Below are 25,571 nucleotides of genomic sequence, written 5' to 3'. Positions count from 1 at the left end.
CGGTTATCGTTATATTCGTATTATATTATCCCCGTATAATTTAATTCATTTGTAATGCAATTTCTTTTCTGAAGTACTTTACCGATGTACATCCGTTGGGGGCAATTTCTGTTAGACAAGCCATCTTTACCACCTGTTGACGCCATTGCTGCTATTTCTCACTATTAGACTTCTACGAAATATTTCACTACTTGTAGTCTTTATTTTGCTGAAAATCATATTCAAAGATTCAAAGTAATTGTATTACATTGTATATAAGATTTGTAATTTCAGAGTATTAGAATATTAAATTAGCGAATTTTATAATTTATTTTTATGAATTTGATTATACGAATAATCTTTTATTACTTAATATCCAAATTGTAATCGACTATGAAATTAAATTACATGTTTTTCAGGAAAGTAATATGTCTTTCAATAATTTAAAATGGTTACTGCCTACTGCATGAAACTATCGAAAAAATCCGTTAAAATTACATCCACGCGATCTGAATTTATGCTTGAGTTTTATTCAAAAATATCTCGATAAGTATTTAGAAAAATGCAATAAAGCATATAATATTGCAATATTTATTCGATTTCTTAACACTATTTTGTATGTAATTATTTAAAAAATCAATTTACAATTTCTAGAATCAAATTCAACTGCGGACGCTGTAGCATGATGTTCCCTCCTCGCTGGCACAACTAGAAATGAAAATGGCTGTGATTTTATGCAACGTCTTGTTTTATTCATATCCACCACCAGATGGTGCTAGTGCACGGCGACATATTGTGGTGCACAGTTTCCGTTCTACAAGGAAATCTCTAAAATGCCGTTACAATGCTTGATGCACAAATAATCTAGTGACTTTCTCGTTGAATGAACAAAGACTGGCAATGCACAACATATACCTTATCGCTTTCCGTCAAAAGTGTTCAAGGTGGAATTCGTTGACGCCATTTCGTACCTCGTTTCGCTGTAGCGTCACGAAAGTTTCTTCCCTTTTTCCTTTAATTTAATTTCGCCAAAACGTCGCAACAACATGTAAGTAGTAATGTAATTTTGTAATAAAATATTCGACATCGAAAAGAATCACAAACAGATTTTCGTTTTGATATTCGAAGAGACTCGCATATCGTCAGTTACTAGGGCACGCCAAGGGCCGGTTGTCGTTAAATATTTCTTTCGCGTTGTATATTTGTATTGCAATATTAGCTTCACATACTTTAATACGCAACATATAATTATACACCTTATAATAATGATAATCATGGTTCGTCAGATAAAAATTTGTTTTCGTTTCAAATCACAAAAAAATAATTTCCATGGCTTTCGACAATGCATAAGCGTCTTCTACGTTTACTGGTTCAAGCATCCACAACATTTCGAATAGTTTTTTTTTTTTAATTTACATCAATTTTACAATTTACAACTTTTTTCATAATTAATTTCGTGCGATAAAAGTATTGATTTCCAATTATTTGGTAAAATATTCAACATTGTTTTGTTTGTATCTTAAAACATCTGTTTTTATAATGAAATTTTATGTACTTAATAATATTCTCAAAATGCTATAGCTTCTCCATTTCAGGAAATTTCAAGGAAATGTACATATTTAATACTTACATGTAACCATTTCTACTAAAGGTATTACTTAATTTTGAATGCATACACAAGGATTTTAAATATTTATTATTTGTTCCCTTCCTGATTTTATTTCACATATTATTATATATTTACAAATAGGGCTAAGTATAATGCCAATCACGGAATTAGCATGCAATTTCATGAAAATTAAGTACTACAAAAACAAAATAATTCATTTTAAAAAATAAATCTATAATACTCTTTAAAATGTTTGAACATAAATAATTTACAAGTAAAATACATCAATATGAAAAGCTAGTACTAATTCTTTCTCAACAGTTTATTTGTTAATTCACTCTTTTATTTATTTTCCTTTAACTATTAGTTATGTTTTCTAAAAATAAAGTTTCAAAACACACAGGCTTTAATTTTGATGTATAGAATGTTAATTATATGAAAATTAATATATAATACTATTTAGAATATAAATTTCAATAGAAATAAAATAGAAATGGTTGTATTCTAATGTGCTTTTAAAAAATGTAAATAATATTGCTTATGTTTTCTTCTATGGATATTGTAATATTTTTAAGAATACATTATTATCAAATTTCATTTAGGAACATTAAATTATCACATATATTATAAACAATATGAGTTTTAAACAATGCAAACTATTCAAGTTTTGTTGAAAATTATATAAATATTACATATAATTGTATTTTTACAATTCATAGTAATATTGACAAGAATTGTATTTTCAAGATCTAAAGAAAGAACTTGTCCTTACTGCCACAAATGCATTGTTGTGCATTGACTTCTAATTGGTAGGATGCAGTTAAATGTGCAAATTGATTAGCAATAACCCCTGTGCACTTGTGGTAGCATAGACCAGCTTTTTTAAGATTATTGCACATTAAAACAATTAGCACTAGTTGAAATTAAGTGATTTTAGAGTATGTTTTCTTCAATTTGTAGAAGTATTGTACATGTTAATTTTAAAGTGAAATTAATTAAAAGCAAAATCATAATAAATATAAAATAATAATTAATAGTACTTTATTTTTTATTTTCAGAAAATGGTTTCATCCAATCAACCGGTAAGAACAATGCTAATAGTTAATTATATTTATTACTTTCTATTATTTCATCAATTTTTTATTCGTTTTTCGTACACACTTTTCTATTTTATATAAAGTATTAACGTATGTTAAACCCACAATTTGTATGTAGGTATGTAACATATTATCCTAAATTTTGTGTTTATATATTTTATATTTATTTTATACAGGGCAATGAAAGACAGTCTCTTTTTGTTATCCTGTATATTGACATTAAATAAGTATTGTTGACTAGCTCAATAACATTACATAATCATTATCATGTGATTTTTGTAATAACAGAAACTGTTTTGAGCAACATAAATTCTCAAACAGACACCATACCTTTGATAAACAAATGTATGATCGATTTTAGAGGCACAAAGTAAATGTAAAATTCGTGTATGATTTGCACAACTTCATTCAGTATCACATGTTACATGATTATATACAGAAATCTAAGAACGAAATATTATTAATCGCATATTTCAATTTTCCAGAGGAAAACAAAAATATTTGTGGGTCGGTTACCAGAAAATTGTCGCAGCGATGAGTTGCGACAATTATTTTCACGTTTTGGTGAGGTAACTGAATGCGATGTCATGAATCGATATGGGTTTGTCCACATGGCACGTGAGGAAGATGCAGCTGTAGCGATCAAAGCTCTCCACAACTCCAACTTCAAAGGGGCAACGATCAACGTGGAACAGTCTACTGGCAAATCACGCGGCGGGGGAGGAGGACGCAGGGACGGAGAAAGAAGAGCTGGACCAATGAGAGGTGGTAGAGGAGGACGAGACGGTGGTAGAGACGCTCGTCCAGGACCTTACAATGATAGAAGAGGTTTGTATATACTTTTTTATATAATATTTTATCCGAATAAAACTATTTTCTCATTGCTAATGATCATACCGTATAACTTTTATATTATTGGGTAAATTTTATTTGAGAATATAATTACTGTTCTATCAAATATTACGTTTAATGAAACTTGCAATGAGGAAATAGTAAATGAAACTAATACACGTTTATAAAACAGACTAAAATACCAACTGGATGTCTCGGCATGCTTTACAGTTCTTCCGATCCAACTCGTTGGTTACGATGGATCTGCTGCAGGTGGCGTCGCAACGGGGTACACCGATTACAATCGTGGCGCTGGAGACTTTAGTGGACGTGGAGCAGACTTCGGCACTGGATACACCGACCGCGGAGCATACGGCCAAAATGTGGGGAACGCGGCGATGGGTTACACTTCAACTGCGCCAGGAATGGGAGGAGGATATGGACCGGCGACCGGAGCTGTTGGAGGATATGGACCAACCGGGACTGCTGATTACGGCCGAACTGCAGACTATAGTCGCGCTGCAGAGTTTGGAGCCAGAACAGATTACGGTAATTACTTTGATACATGTTTTCTTAACTTCAGATTATGTGGTACTCATAATTAACCCTTTGCAGTTAAATGCATTTTTGTTATATTAAAGTAAAATTGTTTGTAACGTAACGCAATACTAAATATTTCATACGAAGTCTTTTTCGCCATTTCATCTGTTATTGAATTGATAAGATTTTTATTAGAATATATCTAAACAAAACCTTGTCCTGACTATTTTTAATCATATAACGTAATTAACCCTTGATTTCGGACAACATGCATAATTAGTTTTAACATTATCAACAAAAGACTGCATATACACTTTGTTTTTAAAGAAATCTGAAAAGGAGAAATTCATATTAAATTTTCCATTATTAGTAAAACCTAGTTATATGTTTCAAAGTGATTGGGTCTAACACAGTTAGTAAACAAAATCTGGAAAATAAAAACACTTGAAACATAAATCTATCATGAACTGAATGAAATGTGTTTATTTATAAATCGCATTGTTTACCTGATACCCGTAATCACGGTCATATGAGTAACATGATCTAGCGCGACGAATACAATTTCACTATGAAGACAAAGATATCGAATACAAATATTTTTAGAGTGAAAACACATATTTGTCATATTTGCAGCTACAATTTTCTTTTCTTTTTTTTTTTTAACTCAGTATTTGAACTGAGTTTAGAACTTCATTTGCTAATTAATAAAATGAACGTAGCGAGGACACGATGAAAAATATTGGCCTAACACAAACATCGTATGTGATTTTACAGTGGTAGGAGGTGGAATGACTGGTGATTTTAATCGCGGTGCACCAGGTCCTATGGATTATGGGCGTACTGATAATTTTGGTGCAAATCGCACGGTTGATTACACAGCTAGAAATGAATATGATCGAACTGCAACTGGACCTATGAGAAACGGTGGTGGTGCTGTTGCCACTACTGGGTATGGAACAGGGTACACAGATGTAGGATATGATGAAAGTCACTGGTAAAGTATTCTTTTTTTTTTCATTTCCAACTTTAGATTTAATTACATGATTTGGTATTAGTCAATTAGTAGTATATGTGACTATGCAGTAAGTCCCTTCTATATGTTATGCGTTTAAAAATAACAAAGTCATTCTCGCCATTCTTTTAAAATACAACGCTAGCGACCCGTCGTCTTATAATATCGATAGTCCCAAGTTATTCACTATTGAAAATTAAAATTTGTATATTTATCATTTGTTTTTACGAGATTAGTACTAATGGATTGGTGGTAATGAGTCCCTGCTGAAAACAAGTCTAAACACGACCTCTAACTATACTTAAATCATTTGTTACTCAAATCGCTTCTGATTTTTATAAACGAAAAAGTTACGCAGCAAAAAACTCTTTTTTACACCATAATTATACAGGGTGTTCGATCACCCCTAGGAAAAATTTTAATAGAGGATTCTAGAGGCCAAAATAAGACGAAAATCAAGAATACCAATTTGTTGATGGGGGCTTCGTTAAAAAGTTATTAACAATTAAATTCAAAAATTTCTCAAATCGTTCTAAAAAAATTATTTTCGATTGCAGGCGTCGGTTGCAATCATTTTTGGTCATTACACATACCCCCGAAATCCTACGCATTTTCGAGAAAAAAATTCCTTACCGAAAATATCATTTCTGGCCAGAAATGTCTGCCCGAATTTTCATGCGAATCTTTAAAACGTCATAACTTCTGAACGGATTGGACGATTTTAATGTTTAAAAAAGCAAACTAGGCGTATTTTGGTGGAGAATATGTAAAAATTGCAAAAATAGTCGAAAAGTTGGTCCTTGACCCCGCAAAATGAGAAAAACCCCATAAAAATGGTCCAATTTTCAAACAGCCATAACTCCTACAATTGTGAATATATTTCAATGAAACTTTTTTCTGAAGTAGAGCTCATGGGTACCTACAAAAAAGTATTAGACAAAATTTTCGTAGGACATCAAACAAATTTATTAAAAATGAAAAACGAGTTTTTAATAAAAATCGACAGGGTAGGTGGCCAAATTTTTCGGCGAAAAACAATTTTTTCAAATCGTTCTAAAAAAATTATTTTCGGTTGTGGGGGTTAATTATAATCATTTTTGGTCTATAGACATACCCCCGAAATCCTACCCACTTTCTAGAAAAAAATTCGAGAAGTTGTGAAATTTTTCGACAAAATTAAAAAATTTCAAATCGTTCTAAAAAAATTCAGTACTTCATCAACAAATTGGTATTCTTGATTTTCGTCTTATTTTGGCCTCTAAAATCCCCCATTAAAATTTTTCCCAAGGGTGGCCGAATACCCTGTATAAATGATTACTTAAATGATTGCTATCTGTGAAACAAAAATAACTCAGCGTTGGTTAAATGTTTTACAGTAAATTAATGTTGTGTATTTAGATAGAAGAGTCAAACTTGGACAGGAGGCAGTGTTTCCGATTGAAAAACAAAGTATTTTATAAACAAATAACAAACAGATATTTGTACAGTGGTTTAGATAGGAAAATGTATGTAACAATTAAAATCTCGATAATAACGATGTAGTTTGGTCTTTATTATTTCGTCAAACACATCTATTATAGTAGCAAGCAAAACAATTAGGATAATAAAAATCGCAAGATCTTTTTTTTCAGTATTAAATTTAAATTTGTATCCTAAATTATTTAATTTGTTTCGTTCATTGCAATACGTTGATATCTAGGGAGGATCGTTCAATAACATATAAGCGGGGCTTACTGTATTTAACGATATTACTCTAGATACTAATTCAGGTATTCAAAATATAAATTAATACTTATCAATGAAGTTTAAAAATAGTAGTTCTCGATATATTGTACGAATGCCGAGTTGTTAAAAAAAATTTGTGTTTTAAAAGAATTTTATGACAAAAATTCAAACATATCAATTATGAAGCAAAACTTCATTTTTATTCTAACCTGTGATGTCCATACTATTTAAACGTGTGCAAATTTATCGTAGCTTATATTAATCCCTTAATGCTCACCCAGAACCGATGTTTGTTTGTTGAACCCAGCGGTTCCTAATATTTTTTAGATCATGTCCCACCCCTATACCTCAAATATTTTCTCCCTTAGCAATCACGATCCAAAAAAGATATTCGATCTAATTTTCTAGTTGCCCCCAAATTATTTAGAATTGCCCACTTGGGGGATCTATAATAAAGATGTGACATCTAATATTTTCTTTTTTATAATTTTCAGTTTTGTTGTTATTGTTATTTTTTCTTGTTACTATCATTGTTACTGTGGCATTATCACTGTATTAAGTATCAACGCGGTACACAAGACACTGTTTTTTGACGAAACGAATTAAATAAAAATACGTAAAATGCTCATGTAAAACAAAGATTTAAATCTGAAAAATATCTAAGCATTAAGGGATTAATTAGGCCTGAACAACTTTTTAGTGCATTGTACAGGATAGAGTGAAAATAAGTTAACATATTCCAATTGTGTATGACAGGGGTTATCCGGGTGGGCTTGAGAACATGATGGGAGGAGGGGTGGGGTAAGTCAGGGAGTTTTAGTAGTCATCGACGTGTGTCTCTGTTAAAACACGAATACTGACATGAACAGATTTTGCTACATTGTTCTTTGTATGCGCACGAGTGATAGACGTTTGGTTTCACGGATGTAAAAATGCCCAGCGTTTCCTGTACAGTCGACAAAGTTTCCGGTACTTCAAAGAGGTACCGACACGATAAAAAATAATCATGAGATATACAAACTTAATAATTATTTCCTGTAACTTTGATGTTATACATGCAACGTTTTAATTCGAATCATTTATGTATATTAATATTATATTTATCAAACTAGTTGAAAGTAGCCTAATTTATGAAATGTTCGGGCTTGTTTTAATCGTAAGAATTCTAGTAATAGGTTGATACTGTTTCTAAAAAAGATAAAAATGAGACACAAACGATACTTTTTGTTTAATCGATTCTCTTCCCTTCTCTGTTAAAGCAAAGTTTTGAAACTCCTTTTAAGTAAAAGAATATTGCCAGTAAGATAGAACTCTATCGATTGAACAAAGGGCACTGGCACATTTACAGTATCTTGTTTATACTTATTCAATGGGGCAGAATCTGTTCGTGTTTTAGCGGAGATACGCCTTAACTGAAGATATAGTCTCTTTGATAACGATATGCTTCTTCCTCCATTTAATAGGCCAATGAGTACTGGACCCAGCTACAGCACTGGGACACCTAGTTACAGCACTGGTCCTGGACCACAGGCAGACATGTTTAGTAGAAGACCTGCCGTCCCCAGTGGTGGATATCCACCTGTTGGTGGAGGGTAAGTTAAAATAGATATTTAATTACTAAATTGGCACCGATTTCTATGTATAGCGTAATAGAGATATTTCTTATCTTATCGTCTTTTATACGATAAAAAAGCGAAGTTAAAAAATAAGCATACTGTTGAAAATTGCCTTTGCATACTTGTATCGTGGTTTAACGTTGTATCGCGACTTACTGGATAGGAATTGACAAAAATTGAAAATCACATTTTTGATCAATTTCGAAATTGGACGTGACGGATTTCGAAAAGAAAGAGAAATATTCCAGTTAAAAGGCATTTTAGATATATCTGCCACTGACTGGATTGATGATATAATAATGTTATCAGTCATGCAAAGAAGAAATTTCAGCAACTGAGATTTCAGGAAAGACATTTTGTTAACATAATTAAAAAGTTAATTGAAGCACAAGTTTCTGTAAGAGTTATTTCTTTCAAAAGATGTATCGATTTTCGACTCGTCAGTTTAATTTGGTTGGTTCAGATATTTGATCCATCTTTGGTAGCGTGCTCTATAAAAAAATTTGATTGGTTTAAGACGTTGACTGCCATTTTACAATATCTAATGATGTCCTAGATATTCGTTAAAATTATTAATGGAAAAACAGATATATTCGATGGTTCAATGGCGTACTTGTTATTTTATAGCATCCCGAATGACCGTTATGTTATTTAAGATTTTAAAAAGAGTTCTTCCATCGTAAACGATTTAAAAACTATTGTAAGTTTGAGGTGCCGATTACCAACGCGTTAAGTGTCTGCAAAAATTGTATCATTTAACAATATAAATACATACTCTTATCTTCTGTTATTTGACTTTACGTTCAATATTTGTTACACATTTCTTCTTCTAGTATCATATTATAGTATTATGGATGAGTGACTGTTATAATAACTTCTCCGTAAGATCTACTAAAAACGAATTGCATCACCTGTTTGTAGTTCGAATCGATTTCCTTGAAAAAAAAATAGATACACCGATAAACCGAAATTTGAAATATTGATTAATATTGATTTTTTTTCAAAAACTGTTACAATAATTGATGAAACATCCATTTTTAAGTGGAATTGGTCTCTGTACATGAGATGAAAGGATTTTAAGCCTAAAAAGATTTCATGACGATGCGGAGGTCATCTTTGGGAATAAACTACGTGCACCGCCTAAGGTGCAATTGAAGTACTATGTTTCTGAATCACGTGTACATCCGGGGACGGTGATTCGTGCTATGAAAGACCAAGAATCCACCAGCTTTGATACTAATCAAAAAGGTTGTCAATGGTGTCAGAGCTATGGACTTTTCCCTGATATGGCACGAATCATTGTTCCTGAGTGTTTCTCATATATTCACTGATATTAGGCGCATGTGCCGCCCGATGACGTCAAAATCAACGGACTGCATAATCAATATTATGGGCGTTAAAGTGCAGCAGCACTTAGGCCAAGTATAGGGTCTTGCGTTATCGCGTTAACATAGTTTCAGTATCTCTAGAATTTTGGGTCGAGGCTTTCTTTATCCAAAAAAATATGTCCAGGTTCTTTGAAGTATAATGTATGATATAATAAGAATCTTCCAGTTCCAAACATTTGTAAAATTTGACTGAACAATAAAACTGCTAAAAGTCTGTTAAAATATCCTTCCCTTTAGCTAAGGGAAGCTTTAGCTAATTTCTTTCTAAAGACTTTCACACAATTTTCTAAAACTGTTCGACGGTAAAATGTAGAAATAATTTAGTTAGGCGCAAGATGGTTTTTCACAAAGGCAACAGCCTTCGCATCGTCAAAGATTACGGGCCTCTGCATCCAATATACATGATCCCACAAGTCCCACAATTGGAACGAGTAATAGATTCCTTATGTACACATTTATTGTCACTATTATTATGCGTGTAAGAAGAAATATGTTTAAATAAAATTTCATTCGGACGGAGTAAAAAGAGTATCTATTTTTTTTGTTATAGTTATACTGAAGGATACGACAGACCAGATGCGTATGGTCCTCCACGTGGTGGTGGACGGTAAGTCTTATTCTTTCTCTTATTTTTACTATATAATACTTCTTACACCACTGCGTTTTCCAAAGTGACATCACAGCGTTGAAGAGCGATGTTAACTTCTGCGAGTGATCGTTCGTTAATTATGCGACGGTAATCCTTTTTTTTTTGCGCAATGTACTTCATTCGGTTTAACGCTGATCCTCAGTGTACTCTTGTTTTCATGCGAATCGAAAATAGGGTTAACATTTTCTGTAAAAGTATAAGGTGTGACACTTAGCGCGACGGTGGGTATGTTCCTTGAATATAGTAAGCGTATATCTGTGTGTGCAACAACACATAATCGATTCCTATAATCGTGCAAAATAAGAGGAAACCATTCTGCGACTTTTCTAATGTTGAGTGTAAAAGAGAACAGAGGTAGTTTGTTATACTACTTGAGTTTTATCGTACACAGAAACTGTTAGGAGTAGTAATTGAAATCTTCCCCATATGTTTGGAGTCACTAACATATTTTAATATGCTCTATACTCTAAGGCTTATATGTATTTCTTCAAGCCGTCAAGTATTAGTTTTTAATAAATGGTGAGTTTTAAAAATTGACGATAATGATAAATAACATGGAAAACTTTATACTGGAATACGAAAATGGATTCCCTATAAAACGTTGACCTCCGTGGTGGTCACTGGTAACCGACACTACAATCTGTTGCAATATTGTTTACAATGGGAGAACCTTGATACTTATAAAATTGTAAATAATACTACTCTCGTTAAAAATGCTATAAAATAATAAGTATGCCGTTGAATTATCGAATATTTTTATGTTTTATAATCTGAACGTTCAAAGAATTCGAAGAACATCTAATTATACATTAATGAAACTATTCATTAAAAGAAAGAGATTGAAAACTGACAAAATTTAGATAGTCGAGAGGAAAAGTGACTTCAAAATACAATTTACATGGTAATATTTTGAAACAGAATTTTTTATCGGATGCTACCTCTCTTCTTTTATGTACTCTGCGATAAAAGTCAGCGAATTTAGCGTTTACGTGATTGAAGATTGTTGCGACTAATCAGACAATAGTTTGGTAGATGATACCAAATGAACCGTAATGCGTTACGACACACTGCGCCCCACTGAGTAGCATGTGTTCTAAAGATGCGTGTCAACGTTCCCCTTGTCAATCCGTACGTATTTTATTCATCTTGAAACAAAATTGCGCTGTAAAACTGTGTATTGTGTTTCAAGACGTGTATAAAAAAGTTAGTCCGGTTGCAAAAAGTATTGCGTTGCGATATTCCTATTGCGTTTGTTGCAAAGAATAATAAGTGATCGAGCAAGTAACAGACAATTTTCAACAGTTATTGACAAATTTTATTTTCGAACGATGGAAGTACACAGCGTGGATCAGAAATATTAACGACCGTTCAAATCGTATTTAATACGCTTTTGCGACGATAACGACAGGTGCTTGGATGCAGCGATGATATAACTTTAAACATGTGACAACTTGTCAGACCTGGACGTGATCGATGCTTCAATTAATATTTGAAATACGGTTTACGTAAACGTGCATACTGTGTGTTCAATTTTAAGAACTTTTACTTTTATAAATATTGAGGTGTAACCTGGTAAATGTGGAGCACGAGGAACGTTAGAAAATTGTCCGGATTGATGGTGCTGACAGTCATTGCACAAGAAATTTTACTACAGCAAGTTTCTTTCGTCAATTTTATTTAGAATAGTTACTATTTTTCGATTTAATTTTTTATTTAGTTTTCAATTACGGGGGATATGTTTGGTACAATTAAGTTTGATTGAAACAATATTCAACGCATGTTGTTGGCTTTTTTGCAGATTCGAATAACTTGGAATAGTTTGAGAACATTTATGATAATAGATATCAACTAATTCAGTATATTTTTAATTATTTTGTAATTTTCTGTGTTCCAGTCATAATATTTCACAGATAGAGAAACGGATTAGTTCCAAATATATGTATAAAAAACAGTCGAATATTAACTCTATTCCACTCGGGGAATAACAATATCTCAGAGACAAATAACGAAAGTATAATCGCGAACAAAATTAAGTAGACAAGTAATGGGAAATAATTATCAATGAAATTTTGTTGAAATAGTACTATATATTAAGTTTTATTATAGATCCTTACAGTGCATAGCTTATTGAAATTAATATTTATATTTTTGTGTAAATAAGCAAATCTATCAATTGCAGAGGGACAAAAATGTCGAGACTGGTACATTTCGGTCACGGTCACGGTCATTGAGACGACCGAAATGGGATATACGTTCGTCTCAACAGGGTTCCTTGAGAGAACTTCTCTTAAACTCTCCCAAGAGTTTCCTCTTAACCCAAACTGATGAGACAAATTTTCTCAGGAAGGGGTTAACCGATTTGACAAACTTAACTCTTTGTTTTAACTCTTGACAAAAAGGACAAAAGAAATCCTTGAGAAGTCGAGAAACTTTTCTGTCAAAGCTTAAGTAGCAATTGTAAAGTTTGTTTGGAATTTGTCGTTTATTTATACAGAAATGTAAATAGTAATTTTAACTATTGACTATAAAGTAACATAAGCATCTGTAATAAAATAACTTAAGTAGATAACAGTACTATATCAACTAAACTTCAGTGATATCTCCGTTAGCTGGTCTATTCAATTTCGTCCGCAACTGTATAAAGGATGTTGGCTAAAACACATATTATAGTTGCCCTAAACGACGTGAGCGTGTCTGCATAGCATAGAAAAAGGAAGAAATTAGTTGAGATCGCGGGAAAGATAGTTTCACAAGTAGCTTAACCAGGTCTGGAAGTTGTATCATTCGGGAAATGTGTGTTACATGCGTTGCGACAGTAAATACCGAAACGATCAGGGTTTCCGTCGCGCCATTCAGTATTCGAGCGACAGGATTAAACCGTCGACGAAAGAAAGTATTTCCGGTTGAATGAATTCGCGCATACCAGTGTTACATCTTATACTTTCCAGCTTCTTGCGCCTCAAGACGATGAAAAAATTAATTTTGCGATTTTTCATTTTTTGACCTTTTAGCTTCCCAGGTCCGGCAGACGCGATGCCACCGAGGTACTAAAAGCGTACTAAAGCAAATACTAAGCGCATGCGCGAAAGGCACCCTTAAACAAATGCCTCTTTAGTGGTGGTCGTTCGCTAACGGAATCGAATACCTAGGAACTGCCCTGCGTCCGACAAATACAGAGTCCATACCATTACATACGATACTATGTATAATGATAGATACGATAGATCTAATGTTTAACACTAACTTAAGGTACGGTAAGAAATAAGAAGTATCAATGAGTAACATAATCAGAAATGAAACGTAACTAAGATACTTTAAAGAAGAAGAAAAATCGAATCTTTCATGAAAATTGTAATATGGAGTCAAGGAATTTTATATGTCGTTCACATTTTTTTTCCAGCAAATAATGGGTATTTTGTGCGATTTGTGTTCGTAGTTTTCCTTTTTCTTGATATTTCCTATGTTTTTTTCTTTAGTAGTGGTACCACCCCAACTATAAACGGTGTGGGTTGAATTATCTTTTATCTATCTTAAGTCATATGATAATTACACTATAGGATAGATGATTTCGTTATAAGTTTATAATATTTAGATCAAGATGATGGTGACGTAGGCTGCTATTAAATAAAAAGTGCTGTATAATCTTTTTTTACACGTAAGAACTTGGATAATATTTTAAATGTTCATTAATAAAGCAGAAAAACGCGTTTGCAGAAGTTATCAATGTACCTTAACGGAATGAAAAATAAAATTTAAACGAATACATCTTTAAGTCTCTTAGCTAAATATTTTAAAGTACGTTCACCTTATTACAGTTTACTTGTAAATCGCCTACAATTCATAGAACTTCAATCCAATCATACACACGTTATTACTAAAGGCCTTTTAGTTTTCGCTTTAAGTTTTGATCACACTTTTATTTGTACTTTCCAAGCAAGAGACTGCTACTAAATCTTCTCTTCATTAAAATATGCGAAGCTGATTAATCACTACACAGAAGGGGCTCATCGAAGACATTTTAATGCAAGATCAGGTGAAATGTGATTTTCTCAGTCGGACTATCCTTTACCGTTCTCCAGCGAACCAACTAGGAATAATCAGCGCGCGTTCAAAATGTGGTACACATAATAATTATTTGGGTGACGTTTTGCATTACAAAATTGCTTTACCTTATTCGTTTACTCTTGTATCGTTTAATACAATATGATAGAATTCATAGGATCGAAATTAATCGTTTTGTAATATTCTTACGCTACTTTCATCGTTTAATTCGTCGATGGTGGTTGAACCCCACGCATACCATAAAACTGCAAGTGACCATCATTGACCCTCTATTTCTCTGTTTCTCAGAACGTTGACATTTTCAAATTGTTTACCCACTAATAAGCTTGAAGATTGTTACATAATCTTTATACCTGATCTCCAGTTATTAAGTGGTCTAGGCTTTGACACAATCTCTATTTCATTCAAATTTCTACGAGTTGTTGATGCTGGTATGTTTGAAATTTCGTAAATCCCCTGAGAATTTGAGAATGTCGAACGACACGAACTTATGGGACGACCTAATACGAATGTATAATGTATAATTGGCCCTTCGCAAATGATGCCTTAGTATTTGGAAAAATTATTTGGAAGAAAGTGTTATTTTAATTGTGCGATTTTGTATACATTTCTGCTGTCGAAGTAGCCACCACGTGGTAGGTACGAATATTACAAACCGTTTAGCTTTGAGCTTACATCAACAGTTGGTTTTTGAAATAAGTAGGTGAATTCCGTTAGTGTTCTGATCGATGTGAAACTGTTTGTGTTAATAAAACACGGCGAATGGCATTAATTCGAAAAAGCAAGGTGAAATGCAGAACGTCATTTGGACTTTGATGGAATCTACATGTCTTGTACTCAGACAGCGTAATCTTGAATTGTGCGACGAACCGCGTAAGCGCAGCGCACTCTAATCCTGGTGGCATATCAACGTCCGATAATTGAAGAAACGATATCAAGTCGCTTACCTATGCGTGTGGCCTGTAGATGCGACACTCTGGTGAATAGTGCAAGCTTCGATATGCGGATAACGCGCCACAAATTGCGTTTGCGCTCAAAGCTGGCGGTGCTTTGAATTTAAACAGAAGGTATGTTCAACGCGTGCGCCCTTTACTCTTTGCTCGTTAAAGGAAAAAAAGAAGTAAAAGAAAACGGGATGCGCTCATGCGCATTGCGTCTATATTAATCATTGCGAACACTGAAAAATTGACAGTACAAAAACTGCAGAAAAACGTTATAATCGTCGATTGTGAAAATACCGTATGCGATGATGCTGCGATAGCGATTGCTTTTAGCATTTAATACGCGTCAATTCTAATTCCATCTCTTCCTGGATAAAATTGGTCTACGATTCCCCTTTCTTTTATTTGCGCCCGATGGTTCGTTCGAAAAGTGTTGCAAGTCGAATTTATCTTTGCCCCGTAATGGCGCCGATTTGGAATTTCGTTTCCCCGACCCGCAACGTCTTAATCAATTTTCTATTTTACGTTTACTAGCAACGTGTGTCGTGCAATTATTAGTTGTCTCGGATCTGTATTATTATCTGGTTGTGTTATTAAATAAATTCCAATAGAACAAGCCGCGGAACGTGCAAGTTTTTCGCGCTGGTAGAAGTAGGAATGTCCTGAATCATTTTGCGATCTAGGATTTTGGTTTTTCAACTGTGGCAAATGTTGGCCGTTCTATGCAATTGCAAAATAAATGAAATTATAAAAGTAAAGTGCGTTTTTGACGTGGAACGGATTATTAAAAGTGCAAAAATTTAATTAACGTCTACGGAAGTACATTCGAAAGAGCACTAAGAGAGTAGTCGATGTGTATTTGTATTTTATATTTGAATAGTTTATATCTCGAAACTGGAAGCTCAGATTGCAAAATTTCATTGGACTATTCCACGTTCGTTGCAACGAGGAATTTGCATGTTTCAACTCGGATCTATAATTTTTGGACACTGTATACTGTATTATATACAGTATATTGTACATTACTGAAATCGAATAATGTGTATATCATTATATGTATATTAATTTATATGGTAGCGTGATATCGATTATTACATATATTCGAATTAATTGTTCAACAAAATTCTCTGCATAATTGTTGATTTTTATGGATTATAACAGAAAAAAACATTCGGAACGGCTTACTGGCACTAACGATAATCGTATTAGTAGACATTAAACGAGACCTACTAACAGTTGTATTTTCGGCACCATTATAGTTTTTAACATGTAACGGGATGGAATTAGAACTAAATACATTTGTGCGAATACATTCTTTTACATGAACTAATGATATATTAAAGTGCAAAATTTCACTTAGTTTAAGATTTTATAAATTATATGTATGCTTATACCTATCACAGGCTTTGTGAACATCATGCACAAAATAATACAATTTTTTTAATAGATTACAAGTGGGATGAGGACACACTGGACAATGAGATGAACTCAGATTGCAAGTATGAGTCCTAAAAATACCAAGAAGACTTTGTCTGTCAAGGAAGACATTCGGAGTGACGTAAAAAGAAGAAGAAGCGAAAGAAAAAAAATGTCAATTGTAGCCATGTGCGCTAACAATGTCAGAATCAACGAAAGTTATTCTTGTTAAGTAATATTTTTACAGTAACATTTGAATTTAACGCACTGCTATGCGTTATTAATATTTATTATTTCACTGTAAGATATAAATACATGTATATTATGTAATACTACGTAATGAAAATGTCGAAAAATAAAGGAATAATTTTTAAATAAATGTAAAAAATTGTACCTAATAGGAGAGTTTATTTATGAAACAATTTGTATTTCAATTTCATTTAGCGCAGTTTTTCGAGAGTTATTATAACGTCTATATTTTAGGGGAGTATTGTATTTCGTATTTTATTTTTTATAAATCAATAATAAATGATACTTGTGCAATAAAGTGTTTTTTTTTTTTCTTAGAAAAGATTCAAGAGAAAATGTCCTTACATGCAGTAGAACTTTGAATCAAGATTGGGTCGTTTAAGTACCTCGTTGATACGAAGATTATTGAGAAAGTTACTAATTCTAAACATAGATTCGTTTGAAGAGTGTCCGAGTACTCAAAATTACGGTTTGGATCACAAAATATTGAGCAAGTTCGAGCCGTTCGAGTTCCAAAACAATCGGGGGGTGGTTGGAATCTTCCAGTCACGACTCGAGTTCGTAAATCCAGGTATTCATGTGCATACTTTTTAACTCATGAATTATATAATTAATAACACATTCATCTGAATTGAACTCCATGAATAGAACATTCTATTCTTTTGTTTATTTCTTTGAGAAACTATTCATTTACATGTTCAAATCGTTAGTAAAGGCGGAAATCGAAATTAAAATAGAAAAATAATGAAGCTCACAACAGAAGAGTAATTATTTGTTGTAAGAAATTTTGAAGATAGTACGTTATCGCAAAATTGCGTAGATTATTAACGAGTGTCAATAGTGTTCAATATATTGTGAAATCGTATCAAAGTAAAAACAGAATAAGTAATGAGTCAAGAAAAATTCCAAACAGGAAGTTGAACGCGTACGACGAAAAGTGGATGGTGCGAAAAGTTAGATAATCTGAGAATTGGTGCCCCTAAATTTTCTAACCAAGTTTAGACATATTTAGAGAAACGTGTAAATCTGCAAACAGTACTAAAAAAAAATTAAATTTCGCAAGAGACTATTTGAACGAAGATTTTAACTTTTAGAAAAAGCCAATCTTTACAGATGAAAGTAAATTCAATGTCTTTCATGGTAAAATTGTTAACCATCGATAACCATAAGCTAATCATTGTTGACCATCGAATAACTAATGACCCATTAAAACCATCACGAAGATGAAGATGAAAGCCTGGGGATACTCTGACACAGAAAGCCTATGTCTAGAGTTTCTTTATTAGATTTTCAAAAATTTTCAAATAATTTCCTAGACTAGTCGAAAAGGCGTTTTTCAATACGCATGACTGAAAAAATCATATTGGTTACACTGACTTAGCAGCTCCAAAAGAGGTTTACAATTTTTTTATTGCTAGTAACTAAAAACTATGCGAGTTCAATTACTTGATTATACGACTACAATAACTATACGTGCGTAGACTTAAGTTTTGATGGATTATTATTTAAGTGCTATTAACTAACCAAAGAAAATTCACTATACTGTAAATGAAAAGATTCCTTTATTCTTTTACGGTTAAAAAATTCCGTGAAATTGTGCTGTGCTCCAATACATGTGATAATTCAGTGAATGCAGTAAAGTTACTATAAAAGGAAACTGTTAAATTTCCTCTAGTGGCAAAAATGGAAGGTTGCATAGGGAAGTCTATGCTGGTGACTTTCCTTTGAAGCAAGGGCGGATTGATGTGCCTGATTGTACCATCTTTGTAGTCGTAAGAACCTGGTATAAACATCTGCCATAATGTTTTTGTTCACGATTGCGCACAGAATACGTTCGCGACCGTGCGGGAGTCCACATGAGCCTGTTGCCAGTTATTGATCCTGACACGGTTAAACAACACTGCATTGCCGTTAACTACGAAAACAATTCTAGTCACGAAGCGTTTGCAAAAACGCGCCGACATACAACCACGGTTACGTGTGCGTTTCTATTTCTACAAAGTATTGTGATATCAAAATGTGCTGTGTTTCTTCGACGTCATCTCTGTTCTGTCAAAATGTAGAAGTCCCGTAAGACTGAAATATCGATAAGTGACATTTGTCATTGGTACGCAAAGATGTCATCGGTAGTTTTCCTCGAAAAAGGAACACGTAACTAGAGCGTGACATAACTTTTTCCTATTACAAAATTTGTATGTACCTTTGTCGATCGAAGTCTTTTAAAAATCTTAGTATCTTGGCTCCGAAATTTAGGAAGACTTGAATTTGTGTCGCTGCTGCACATGTGATCCTCTAGGTATTGTCTTCGGTCCGTAATGAAGAAGTTTACAATTAAAGGTGTGCTTGACGGGTTCCGATCATCGGTACCTCAGCCCGTCAAACCTGATCAGGAAATCGTCGAAAATTTACGGCCGGAACACTTTCAAGTAAAAAAGGTCAGTGGTATTAACTTTTCTTCGATTCTTTTAATGTATCAATTTTTAACAATATAAAACACACATGTGCAAACAATAAAGCACATTATTTAGAATGTACAATGCCCCCTTTTTAAAATGTATATTTTTTACTTGATTAATCTATATTAATGATATACTATAATTTGGACTGCTTTATCTCTAGATTTTTACAATTGTCAAATCAAAGAAAATAATATGTAATTGGAGTAGTTATTGTCATTAATATATGATACTGTAATGGTGTCAATGTGTTCAGGAATGTATACATATAATCAATATATTACAGAAAATTATTATTTTTCCTTTCAATATTATTAAATAAACATTCAGTTTAAATAGAAGCAAAGCAATTAATGATAATAGATAAGAAAACAATTTATCAATAGATATGTGTTTCTAACCAAATGTGATTTGATACTGTATCGCATTACTTGTTTCAATCTTTGTTTTATTATATTAGCAAATATAAATTGTAAGTTATAAATATTCTCAACACTTTGTTAAATTGCATGGTTGTAACAACAGACAATTCATAATTTAATAGGTTATTTGACATTGTTGCTGTTACTATGGTTTTGTGAATTCAAGAGTATAAGAACTACAAATCAATTCATAAATACAAGCCAAGGAACAAATGTTACTATTGATCAAAGAACTTAGGTAAAATGAGAGAGATACAATGAATATTCATTTTTGGCTAAATGTTTTTGAAATAATATGCATGCTATATAATTTATTTCTAAGATTGGTTCAATTAATAGGGAATTTTGAATTCTTTTTTGCATTTTTGGAGTTTATAACTTCAAACCAGCTGTGTAACTATGTGGCAAAGTTCAGACTGAATTATGCAATAGACTAAGTGTTGAGAAACTATGAGTGAGATTGAGCAAATCTTAGTTTTATTTAAGAAAACAAGGCTACTGATTGCCAAACATAATAAAAACTTATGTTTAAAATTTGCTAGAGAATATTGTTAGCAGACCTCTGCAGACTGGGTGAAATTTTTACAAATGGGTCTCAGTTTAATAGATTGAATTTTAATGAAAAAACTTTCAATAACATGTTACCCAAGAATTTTCTGCAAAATCTATAAATTCGACTATGGAGGGTTCAGAGGGATCTTTGAATTTTTTAGAAATGATGCTACAAAGCATAGATCTTAGTGATGGAGTAAACATAATTATAGATCAATTAAATGAGACTCTGTTTTTATTTACAAGTAATGATATTGAACATATGGTTTGCAAAATGGAATAATTTTTAAGTGTGAGAGATATAACGATTTTACTTTCTCAACCTTCCGATTTTAATCCTATTCAGTTGATTTGATATAGAGAAATATTTGCAAGAACATTACGAATATGTTACAAACAATTTCGTACAATAATTTTTGTCAGTTTCAATGTGTACGTAATACCTCGAGTACTTTCAAAAGCGTGCAGGAAGTTTTGGAGCAGAGGTTGGCAACCTGCGAAATTATTTGGTCTTGCAGTCTTCGAACGAAAAATCATAGTCCTTAAACGGCGATGATTTTACAAAATAATTCAAAGGTTTATTTCGGTTTTTTGTTCTGATGAAGGTGGTAGGTGTTAGAGTAAAAACTTAATATTATTTGCCCTCTCGCTGTAAATGTTATTTTTTTTTTTTTAGGGCCATAGTATAAAATTATATCTTACGAGTTGGGGTTGAGAGTTTACGAACCGATGTTTTACTAAGTCCAGAAGCCACTGAATAAGAATGGAATTTTGTAGACAAACCGACGTGCAGGTAGATAAAACCGAAAAGCTCCGGGATAAGCTGGTTTTCCTGGACAAACCAGTGACAGGCTAACACCCGGAAGTCACCGGGATGAAGACGATTTTCGTGGACATACCGATATGTGGCTTACACCGGGGGCCACAAGATGATTAGGTTTCGCGAACGAACTAACGCTAGGAGCTACTAGAGTTAAATAGTTAAGCCTTCGTAACTTTATAGAGGTATACAGAGGCGAACATATTTTTAGAAACACTTGTTAACATTAGTCTCTTGTCGGTGCTATCATATAGGAATATACGAAGAAGCATGTTATTAAGATTGTTCAGATATTACGCTGCCTCTGAAAATCTGCCATTGCAACATAATATACTCCACTGCATATTTGTAGGAATAAGAATAAGAAAACACACTGTTTCAATATCAAAATTGACCTTCTAGACCAAAATGCCTCCTTAAATATTTGAAATGAATATACAAGTGAACGTATCATTAAGGTCAGAAATGCGTAAACCAAAGAAAGAATTCTCAGTTAGGTTCCGACTGTCGTAACGATAAGACCTCTGTTCGCGAGTGCCGCTGTGTTTATGTTTACGCTAGCAATGATTCAATTCCGTTTATCCACGTTATCAGTTGTAGCGCTTGAATTGATGCAAAATTTATTAACGAGTGCTGAACTGCAAGCGGGGGAAATGATTATGAGTACAAGGATTATTATAATCCTGTTCCATCCGCATCCAAACCAACGAAACCACAAATTTCACCAAGCGATAGTTATTGGAATCTTAACTTAATAATTCTAAAATTACTTCGTCCACCTCGTACTCTACGAAAGTAAGGTAAAGTCTATTTGTTTTTGCAAATGTCTTCGATATTTCGCCCTTGTTTTTTCGATTGTACAAATCATGTTCAACGAATATTGGCGCTTCATTTCTGTCGCGAGATTCACGGATGTAAACCAATTATCGCGTGTCGCGGAACGTTATGGATTGACTCCGTTAATTTTTTGACATCACACGACAGCACACTGTCTCGTGTTATCATTCGTCCAACATATGGTTCAGCATTTATCATCTATGATGTCTCTGTATCATTACACAAGACAATCTTTATCCCTTATTTATCAGGCTTACTCGCGATGTATACTCAAACACGATCGCAAAAACCTACAATAACAGTTTAATTTTGAACTTATATATTCTGTCTTGAATTCTTTTGGACAGGGTGCAAGGGAATTATATGTATGTATAAAGTTATCAAAATTGACCTTGACCTGTAAAAATATGCTGAAATTTCTTTATTGCATCGCACTCGTCGCGAGGATAAAAAAAGTCCTTTTGAAAAATGTTGTTGGAAGTTTTAATAACTTTGAAACGGATTTTATTGGCAAACTTTCACACATTTTACAGTTGGATATAAAGTAAATGGCCAGTTCTCATTGATACTGAAATCTTCTATCGTTTAGAGTGACGCGATGTTCATACGTTGATTGCTCTGGTGGTCACAGGTGACCGGCGCTTTGAGTACACGCGTTACAATATTGTTTACAATGGAAGAACCCTAATAATTGTACGTAAATAACGCTACTTTCATTAGGAACGCTATAAAATAATAGATACATCGTTGAATCATCGAATATTTCTATGCTTCGCCCAAAGAATAATTTCCATCTGCTTCGCCGATAACACTCTGTTTACTTTGTGACTAATTGTCCGATTGCAAGCTGTAAGAACGTTGGCCGATAAAGTCTGTTCAAGAATTATTGAAACGTTAACGCACATTTTTCAAGAGAACGGCCGAGCCACGATCCATGGCTCCTTCGAGAGTTTCTCTCCTCGAGTAGAATACGACGCAATGAAAAAAGTTTGATCTCGATTTTTTAGGTCGAGGTCAATTTTGAGGCAACTTTTCTTGGTGTAGAATCGCGCTGTAACGATCGTGGCAGGAAAGAACTGACAGCGAGAGACAATTAGAGGAGCATTCTGCCCTGGAAGGTCAATTTTTAACCCTTTCTCGGCCCTTTTTAATTTCTTCAAAAAAAGGCTCTCGTGTATGATTCATAAAATGGCTGTTACATCGGACTTAATTAAAAATTTTAACAGTTTCATTCGACCTCTGACATACTCTGATACACGCTGAAGTAAACTGAGAAACCTTGGCACATTCTCCTGTCCGTTGCAAAAATATTCATTCAGTCTATACATCAACCATGATCCTTTCGCTCAATCACCTCTCGTCCCGCTAACGTTCCTCTTAACTTTCTGTTGATTCTGTGAAACGTGGATCTCAGGTACACGAGAAGAAGTGTACCACTTTTCTCCTTTCCAAACAGGTAGTTCAGTGCTTATTTGTTGCTTATCGCTCCCCTTCTACTCTTTTCAGACCCACCTGGTTTTCCGGGTACCATCATCTCTCTTATTTCCTCTCCTATCCTCTTGAGGAGTACTTGCCTGTATATTTTATACAAGGTAAGCATTTGCGTGACCCTCCTGTCATACATCTTCACCCCTTTTCTTCTTTTCACTATTGGAACAATCGCCCCATCCTTTCGCCCTTCCACTCTGCGTTATAGAGGGTGCGGTGGAATTCTTGATGCAACCGAAAAGTGGAGGATTCCACGTTGAAAAATGCATTAATAATTTGATACAAAGCATTTTGAATTATTTACACGCGTTACAAACTTTACGTATGGTACTTGCAAGTACATTAAAAATAAATCTGTCGCATACAGGATGTTCGGCCACCCCTGGGAAAAATTTTAATGGGATATTCTAAAGGCCAAAATAAAACGAAAATCAAGAATATCAATTTGTTAATGGAGGCTTCGTTAAAAAGTTATTAAAAAATTTTAAATCATTCACGGAAAAATTACTTTCGGTTGCGGGGGTCAATTACAATCATTTTTGGTGAATAGACATACACCCGAAATCCTACTCACTTTCGAGAAAAAAATTTGATTACGTGTTGATATTTTTCGACGAAAAAAAATTTTTAAATCGTCCGAAAAAATTATTTTCGGTTGCAGGGGTTAATTACAATCATTTTTTGTGAATATACATACTTCCGAATTCCTTCGCACTTTCGAGAAAAAAATTCAGGAAGGTGGACAAATTTTTCGACAAAATTAAACAATTTCAAATTGTTCTGGGGAAATTATTTTCGGTTAAGGGGGTTAATTACAATCATTTTTGTTGATTAGACATACCCCCGAAATCCTACGTACTTTCGAGAGAAAAATTCTTTACCAAAAATATACCGTGTGGCCGAAAATGTTTCTACGACTTTTTAACGAAGCCTCATTCAACAAATTAGTATCCTTGATTTTCGTTTTATATTTCGTCTAGAATTTCTCATTAAAATTTTTTCGCAGGGGTGGTCGAACACCCTGTATGAATATATTTGAATTATTTACACGTGTTATAAATTGTATGTTAACTAGGCTGGTACATAATTACAAGAACACAACCAAGTTGGGATTTTTTCAATTATTCCGTAGTCCATCGGCTGCAAAATAGACGCTGCATTCGCCGGAAGGAATTGCACTCGAATCTCGTCGGTCTCGTCTTTGTTTTTTCTGGCGGGATGCGCTGTACAATTATCTAGTAACAGCAGCATTTTGCCACGAGTACCCCTTTCAATTGTCTTTTGACGTTGGTTTAAAATGGTTCTCAAACTAATCCATCGAAAATAACCGGCAATCGATACTCGCGATGCTTCAGGACCCCTAAAACTTAATCTTTTATATTTGTAATATTCTCATTGCAAACAGAAATTTGGATATCAACGCAATTTTTCTGTTTCGTTCCATCCTTACGAAAGTGTCTAATGTTAATCGATTCGCGAGTTCCCTGTGATAAAAATGAATCTAAACAGGACCACGTTTGGATTATTTTTAGCCACAGTTTTTAAAAGACATTCGATTTCGTATGAATTAAAAATAGTCCGGGCAAGGTCGTGTTGGGACTCATTTTCATCGTGGAAACCTCACCAACCTATTGATAATGCTTTTACGAAGATACACCGAGAAACGCGAAAGCTTTTAGTTTGCATTAGTAGTGGCCATGTAGCCTTTGTAGTTCAGCCAACCGGGTTTCAAATCTGCAGTTGCCAACCTTTCGGAGTCAATGTGTCTCACACCGAAAAACAAAATAGCGACGGGGATGATTTGTTATCCAAACGACGGGAAAAAAATTCGATTGTAAGCGGGGAGTGTGAAATTTGATTAATCTTTGAGAGAGAAAATAAT

At 33.6% G+C, this 25,571-nt stretch overlaps 2 protein-coding genes across 17 annotated transcripts in view; both read left to right on the top strand.

The window, feature by feature from the left end:
- Positions 1-878: 878 nt before the first annotated feature.
- LOC143351838 (uncharacterized) lies at positions 879-17,340 on the top strand. 7 transcript variants are annotated; one of them, XM_076783845.1, is made up of 9 exons: positions 879-1,027; positions 2,647-2,670; positions 3,171-3,513; positions 3,790-4,065; positions 4,831-5,050; positions 7,550-7,594; positions 8,257-8,385; positions 10,348-10,404; positions 13,458-14,218. In XM_076783845.1, the coding sequence occupies exons 2-9, from the start codon at positions 2,650-2,652 to the stop codon at positions 13,495-13,497; spliced, it is 1,131 nt and encodes a 376-aa protein (XP_076639960.1). In that variant the 5' UTR covers positions 879-1,027; positions 2,647-2,649; the 3' UTR covers positions 13,498-14,218. The 7 variants fall into 7 exon arrangements, with proteins under 7 accessions (XP_076639960.1, XP_076639964.1, XP_076639959.1 ...); XM_076783849.1 differs by having other exon boundaries at positions 880-1,027; positions 3,171-3,450; XM_076783844.1 differs by lacking the exon at positions 13,458-14,218 and adding an exon at positions 16,897-17,340 and having other exon boundaries at positions 881-1,027; positions 3,748-4,065.
- A 1,588-nt stretch (positions 17,341-18,928) lies between these two features.
- Positions 18,929-25,571, top strand: part of Tomosyn (syntaxin-binding protein tomosyn) — a 53,700-nt gene continuing 47,057 nt past the window's right edge. For 5 of the 10 annotated variants that reach the window (XM_076783707.1, XM_076783703.1, XM_076783705.1 and 2 more), the window contains exon 1: positions 18,929-19,549. In XM_076783707.1, the coding sequence (XP_076639822.1) occupies positions 19,430-19,549 (120 nt within the window). In that variant the 5' untranslated portion in view covers positions 18,929-19,429. The remainder of the gene's footprint in view (positions 19,550-25,571) is intronic. The other 5 variants (XM_076783712.1, XM_076783711.1, XM_076783710.1 and 2 more) reach the window with 1 other exon arrangement.

The sequence above is a fragment of the Colletes latitarsis genome, chromosome 2 (genome assembly GCF_051014445.1).
Source record: "Colletes latitarsis isolate SP2378_abdomen chromosome 2, iyColLati1, whole genome shotgun sequence".
NCBI classification, from domain to species: Eukaryota; Metazoa; Arthropoda; class Insecta; order Hymenoptera; family Colletidae; genus Colletes; species Colletes latitarsis.
The sequence above is the reverse complement of the archived record's forward strand: the minus strand, read 5'-3'. Positions and strand labels throughout refer to the sequence as shown.